Here is a 6,399-nt window from a genome sequence, read left to right as displayed (position 1 = left end):
CAGCCACGCTCACTCGTGCTGGGTGGCCCTGGGGCAGGGACCGTAATTTCACTCCATCTCAGGGAAGGCAGCCAGGATGTAACCGGGAGCTGGGGAGTGTTCACAAAGGGGTTCAATTCATCATCACCCCCTCTGGAAACAGTCTCTGAGACCACACATGTCCCCCAGCAGAGATGGGAAGCCCAGGGCAGATCACTCCCCAGGGTTGGGGGGTAATGCAGGCTTGTGGTTTGGGGACAAGGACCCTGCTGCGCTGCACAGGCTGACCTGCTGCCAGTCCACTGACTTCCCCCTTGTGCTTCTGACCTCCCCCGTGCTCAGTCTCAGTTGCCTGTGTGATAACTTAGGGGGTCACAGAGCTTTCTTGGGGGTGTGTGGGGGTGTGGGGGTGATTCTTCCCCTGCTCAGGTGGGTGGAGCCTAAAAAGAGGGGTTATTGGTGCAGGGAGGGGAGGAGGACAAAAGCCAGGCGTGACTGGGAGCATCCTCCTGGCTTGGCTCCTCTTGGCTGGCTGCCTCCAGTACGGAAAGAACCCCTTGTCTGCAGGATCAGCCACGCCACTGTGCTTGTCTGGGTGATGAGGAAGGAAAAAAGGCCTCATGACTCTTGCAAAGCAATGGGGAAAGGAAAGGGGCACCTGGCTTGAGAACAGCTTCCTGAGAGGAGTCGAAGATCAGGGTACAAACTGTGAGCCATGACAGTGTAGAGCAGCCTGTCGGGCCCCCCGCCAGCCCTGTAGTTCTCCAGGCCATGGTGGGTCAGAGCAAGCTGGTCTCTTCCCATCGGGCTGCTGGGGAAGAAGGATGAAACCTGATGGGTCTGGGGTCAGCAGACCCATCCCACTGGAGGATACTCAACATCTCAGGGCAGGAGCTGGTTGGGGAGCCCCAGGATGAAAAGGAGGTGGCTATGGGGCTGGGGGTGAGAGGGGTTGGGACCTACCTGTGGCTCACAGCAAACCAGCAGGGAGCCAGAGGAGTGGGGGACACTCCCTGCACATATATCCTCCCTCCTTGCAGGCCAGGATGGCTACTCTTATCTAGCCAGGGAGGCCAGAGCAGTGCCGGAGACTCCTGTCCAGGTGATGGTGGGACTGGGATAGAGGAGCTGCTGTGAGGATGTCTGAAGTCAAGACTGTGAGCTCCTCTTGCCTCGTGCTTTCCTTGCTCTCCTTGCACTGGGCTTCGTTCCAGCTGGGCCAGGCTTTTCCCAGCACCTCCGACTACCTCCAGCGGGGCTGGCAGCGGCTGCTGGAGGAAGGGGAGGGCTGCACCGAGTGCCGGCCGGAGGAGTGCCCGACACCACGTGGGTGCCTGGCTGGCACGGTGCGGGATGCTTGCGACTGCTGCTGGGAGTGTGCCAACCTGGAGGGACAGATCTGTGACCTGGACAACACCAACCACTTCTATGGCAAGTGTGGGGAGCACCTGGAGTGCCGGCTGGATGCTGGCGACCTGCGGCATGGAGAGGTGCCTGAGCCCCAGTGCGTCTGCCTCTCCCGCCTGGCCCTCTGTGGCTCTGATGGCAAAACCTACACCCAGATCTGCAGGTTCCTGGAGGCTGCCCGTGCCCGCCCTGATGCCAACCTCACCATGGCCCATGAGGGTCCCTGCGAGTCAGGTAGTGCCCAGGATGGAGGCTCATACCTCTCAGGAATGGACAAGCAAGGGGGTCTGGCTTAATTATTTCACCTGGCAGCAAACCCACAGTGTCCACAGGGGCGTCATATAGTGGCAGGTCCCCCCTCGTCCCCCCACCCGGCTGCTCCAGGGCAGCCCCTGAAGATCCAGTGCCTGGATAGGTTTGGGAGCAGCTTTGCCAAGTGGGAGCAGGGTTTATGGGAAGCAGCAAATCCTGCTGGAGCAGATGGGGAAGTTCCAGGGAATTGTTAGTGAATTCTTGGCAGCAGTGCTGGGTTCATGCTGGCCCATCGCTCCTGAGAAATGTGGCTGCCTCCTGCAAATGGAAACCTGGGTCGGTTTGACTTGGCTGCATGATTTTCATTACTCATTTAAAACCCAGCTGAGGGGACAGGCAGTGGTGGGGAGGCCATGACCCAGTCTGGCACAGGTCACCCAGTGCTGTCGCCACAGCACAAGGGGCATCAAGGTTGACTTTATTTTCTGCAGATCATCATGCCCTCGAGTTTTTTCCCCCAGGTATATTGGGAGATGAAGGCCTTTCCTTGACTTCTGGCTCATGCTATGGGCCAGCTCCTGGAGCAGGTGTGGGTAGGAAGAGTAGTCCTCATTCCATCCCTCCAGGGAAGGGATGTGGGACCTGGAAGTATTGGCTCCATACAACATCCAGGGACTTGCTTGCTCCCTTAATTGCTGGCATGAGGCCTGTGCCAGAAAAGAGGCCTCATTTGCCTGGAAGTTCATCCACTTCATGCATCCCCACCAGCCTTGGGCTGGATGAGTGCCCCTCAGCCTCTCGCCTGCAGGAGGAGTGTGATCCAATTGCTCAGGAGAGCTTCGCTTTGTAGCGTTGCTGTTATCAAACTGTTCCTGCTGCCCCTGTGTCTCTGAGCATCACTGTGCAGGTGCGGAAAGTGAGGCCAGGAGGGATGGTAATCCCCCCATGGGCCAGGGGGGCTGAGGAGGGAGTCCCCAGTCCCAGCTGTGAGGAGGGACCATGTCCTGGGGCAAGGGGAGGATCTGCCAAGGGTGAGAGAGGAGAGGGGCATGGGAAGGGTCCTAGCATCAATATGCGAGCCAAATGCTGCCACCCCAGAGGGGACCAGCCCAAGAGAGCCCATGGGACCTTTTCTGAGCCCACCCTGCTCTCCTGTCCCCCCTCCCCAGAGCCCCAGATCACCTCTCCTCCCTATGACACATGGAACATCACTGGGCAGGATGTCGTCTTCGGTTGTGAAGTCTTCGCCTACCCCATGGCATCTATTGAGTGGAGGAAGGATGGTATGGAGATGCTGCTGCCTGGAGATGACCCCCATATCTCTGTCCAGGTAAGCGTGCCTAGGTCATTGGACATGGCCCTGGGGTGACCCAGTCCTTCCCAGAGCTTGTGGGCAACCTCTGGGGATGGCCAAGCCTGGCTGCCTGGGGATGAGAAGGGGTGACTGGAGCCTGCACACCATGAGGACTGGCTGAGCCAGGGCTGCTGTCTCAGCGGTAGGAGCCACCAGCATAGCTCTCTTCTGCAATTTTCTCTAGTAGTATTTGAACTGATTAATATTTTTTAGGACCTGCAGAGTCCTGCATCACGGAGTTTTCCACCTCCCTGCCTTGAGTTTGTTCTGCCTGCTGTCTTCACTTGCAGCCCCACCAGCAGGGCTGGAGGAAAGGACCTCCTGAAGCACCTTCCAGCCAGGGTTATCCTCTGCTCCCACCAGCAGACTCGGGCAGTCCCTGCCCTTTTCTGCCTGCCACTCCAAGCAGGGTTTTCCTCCCAGAGCAAGCAGGCCCAGGGGTCAGCATCCTGCCTGCTGTTGGCCCCATATATAGTGCCCAGCCAGGCATACTCAGCTATTAGATGGTGTGGGCAGAGGCATAGGGGCTGTGCACCACAGCCAGACATGTGGTTGGATGAATGGGGGGAGCCAGGGGAGCAGTTGGGACCCAGTGTTGTGCTGATCCCCCTCTATCTTTCTGGACTTCATGACACCCCATAGCCTGTCACAGGGTCCAGCTGAGGACCTTCACCCTGAGCAGGGCTACCCTGCCTGGCTGGAGGAGACTCAGCTGTTCTCCACCCCTGGCCACTGCACCATAATAGCAGCCTGCAAACACAGCTGCAGCCCAGATGGGTCAGGAAAAGGTTATTTCTTGCTGGGGACAAACAGAAAATAACATGGTTGGTGCAAGAGCAATCCTGGGACCTCGCTGCCTGCCAAAACAGGGGACTGAGATCTCCTCTGAGCCATGCCAGGCTAGCTGTGCCCATGGCACAGATGCCTCCTTGCTTCTGTCACCCCTCAGAGCACTGACCCCAGCATCCTCCCACTGTTTGGGGAGCATGGTGACAGTGGGGACACAGCTGGGAGTCCAGGGCACATCTCGGGGGTCCTGCCCAAAACAGGACTCCAAGATTCTTGTGGGGACAAGAAGTTGTCCATTCCCCCCACCTCCTCTGGGTAAAGGGGGGACCTGCATCCAGGGGATCTGCCTCTTCCCCAGAGTGGTACTTAGTGGGGGTCAAAGAGTTTCTCTGGGATTGTATCCCCCTTTCCACCCATCCCAGCCTCATGCGGAGCTTTCCTGGCCCCAGTACAAACCGAAATCCCCCTCTCTTGCAGTTCAGAGGTGGCCCCCAGAAATACGAAGTGACGGGCTGGCTCCAGATCCAGGGTGTGCGGGTGACAGACGAAGGCACCTATCGCTGCTTTGCCAGGAACAGTGTTGGGGAGGTGGTGGCATTAGCCAGCCTGACTGTCTTCACACCGGGTGAGCACCACGTCCTTGTCTCCACGGTCTCACAGAGACAAAGGGGTTTGGGCAGGGTAGACTGATATGGTGGGAGCTGCTGTGCATGGTTTGGCTTTGGTCCTGGGGGGGAAGGGGACAGGCAGTGGGGTGGGCAATGTCACATTGACCACACACTGCTGTTTCAGATCAGCTCAACTTGACGGGCTTTTCCCTGCCAAAGCCCCGTACAACACCTGAGGACTACGTGGAGAGCGAGGAGGACTATTACTAGCCTGGAGATAGGATGTCCAGCTGCAGAGATCACCTTGCCCACAGTGGCTGTTCCCGGGGTTCAGGGACATCTCCGGAGCAGGCACCCCCCAGCCCAGAACTCCTTCTCTGAACAGTCCTGGCACAGCAGCATCTTCTTCAGGGTGTGGGGGACAGGATGACACATCCCTTTTCTGGGGGTGCTTGGGGAGGGGACATCAACTGGTGGCACAGGGCTGGGACTGGGGGTGGCTCCGCCTGGGGCAGGGTGGGTCTGTGCTCCAGCACCGAGTGGGGATGGGGTGGCAGGTGGGACACTGGGGACAGCCACACTGGACTGGTGCTGGGGGTGGAGGCAGCTCCCCTCTGGGAGAGAGAGGCTAGGGCAGGGGCATCTCTGCCCTGTGTGAAGCATTTTGGGGAAGCCAGAGTAGAGGGCTCAGACCTGGTTGTGACACCCCAGGGCTGATCTCGTCCCCCAACCACAGGGACAGCCAGGCTTCTCCCCAGGACCTGGAAAACCTGCTGCCAAAATATAATTTTCTTCCTTTTTTGTTTTTAACCAGAAAAATAGTGATTTGAGGAAACCAGACACTTGTGGTTTTCAGTGCTGTTTTTTTTCTGGCCCAACCCTCCATGTGTTCAGAAACACTTTGACCAACTTTGTGTTTATCCCTTCCATGCAACTCTTTACTTTGCCATTTCAGTTAACATTAGGTAAAATATACATGTAGGTCAAAGCCAGCACAGACCAGTCGACTGTCCTGCATGCACAGGGATTATTTTGGGAGTGAGGGAGGGTGCAAACACTGCAGATGCCACCCTGTCAACTGTGGGGGTGCTTGGGTTGAGGAGCCCTCCTGCCCATGCCAGTGCTCACAGCTGGTCCTGGCATGGGTCCTGCCCTTCTCATCCTGCATGGGGTTGGGTGCCCCACAACACCATCCCCTGTGCAGTGGGGATCCATCAGGCTGGCTCATTGCAGCCCCATCAGTTTGGATCCCATCCCACCTCTGCCCATCTTCATCTCAGAGTCTTGTGTCCTTTAGCACTGGTGTCTGTACCCAGGTGACCACAGCCCTGCCAGCGTGGAGGGGGCAGCAGCTCTGCGCCTGGCTGGGGAAAGACAGGGAGGCTCCTGTTTCCACTGAAAATGCTATTTAAAAAAACAAACCAAACCAAAACAAAACAAACCCACCTGCCTCCCAGATCTGGTGATATAGAGCAAACTGTCATTTTGGGGGAGTATGGGAAGGAAGCCCAGAGCTGCTCTGTGCACAGAGAGGGCTGGCAGGACCCCTCCCCACAGTCATCATGGGGCTGAGCTCACACTCAAGATGTGCTTTGCACCCCCAAATCAGCAGCATTTATAGGACTTCTGGGACTCAAAACCTCCCCATGGATCAAACTGCTCCTGGCTACTCAGTTCCAGCTCCAGGGAGGTCCAGAGCTTTGGTGGGGACCCAGAGCCTGGGAGCAAGGAGCTGGCCAGTTCCCAGGCAGGAGCAGGCAAGGAGGTAACGAGGCTAGTGGCTTGGGTGCTGCGCTGCTCTCCTTCCCTTGTCTTGTCTTTTCTTGTCATCTTCTCTTGTTGTCTTGTCATCTTTTCTCGTCGTCTTTTCTTGTCCTTTCCCTTTCCCTTTCCCTTTCCCTTTCCCTTTCCCTTTCCCTTTCCCTTTCCTTTTCTCTCTCCTTTTCTCTTTCTCTTTCTCTTTCTCTTTCTCTTTCTCTTTCTCTTTCTCTTTCTCTTTCTCTTTCTCTT

At 57.1% G+C, this 6,399-nt stretch overlaps 1 protein-coding gene across 1 annotated transcript; it reads left to right on the top strand.

Moving 5' to 3' along the window:
- Nucleotides 1-992: 992 nt before the first annotated feature.
- KAZALD1 (Kazal type serine peptidase inhibitor domain 1) lies at nucleotides 993-5,229 on the top strand. Its single transcript, XM_026851643.1, has 4 exons — nucleotides 993-1,620; nucleotides 2,808-2,968; nucleotides 4,259-4,406; nucleotides 4,574-5,229. The coding sequence occupies exons 1-4, from the start codon at nucleotides 1,119-1,121 to the stop codon at nucleotides 4,657-4,659; spliced, it is 897 nt and encodes a 298-aa protein (XP_026707444.1). The 5' UTR covers nucleotides 993-1,118; the 3' UTR covers nucleotides 4,660-5,229.
- The last annotated feature ends 1,170 nt before the right edge of the window (nucleotides 5,230-6,399 follow it).

This window comes from Athene cunicularia, assembly GCF_003259725.1.
Source record: "Athene cunicularia isolate RWA chromosome 6 unlocalized genomic scaffold, athCun1 chr6_part1, whole genome shotgun sequence".
Lineage (NCBI taxonomy): Eukaryota > Metazoa > Chordata > Aves > Strigiformes > Strigidae > Athene > Athene cunicularia.
Note: the sequence above shows the minus strand (reverse complement) of the source record. Positions and strands in the feature narration are given on the sequence as shown.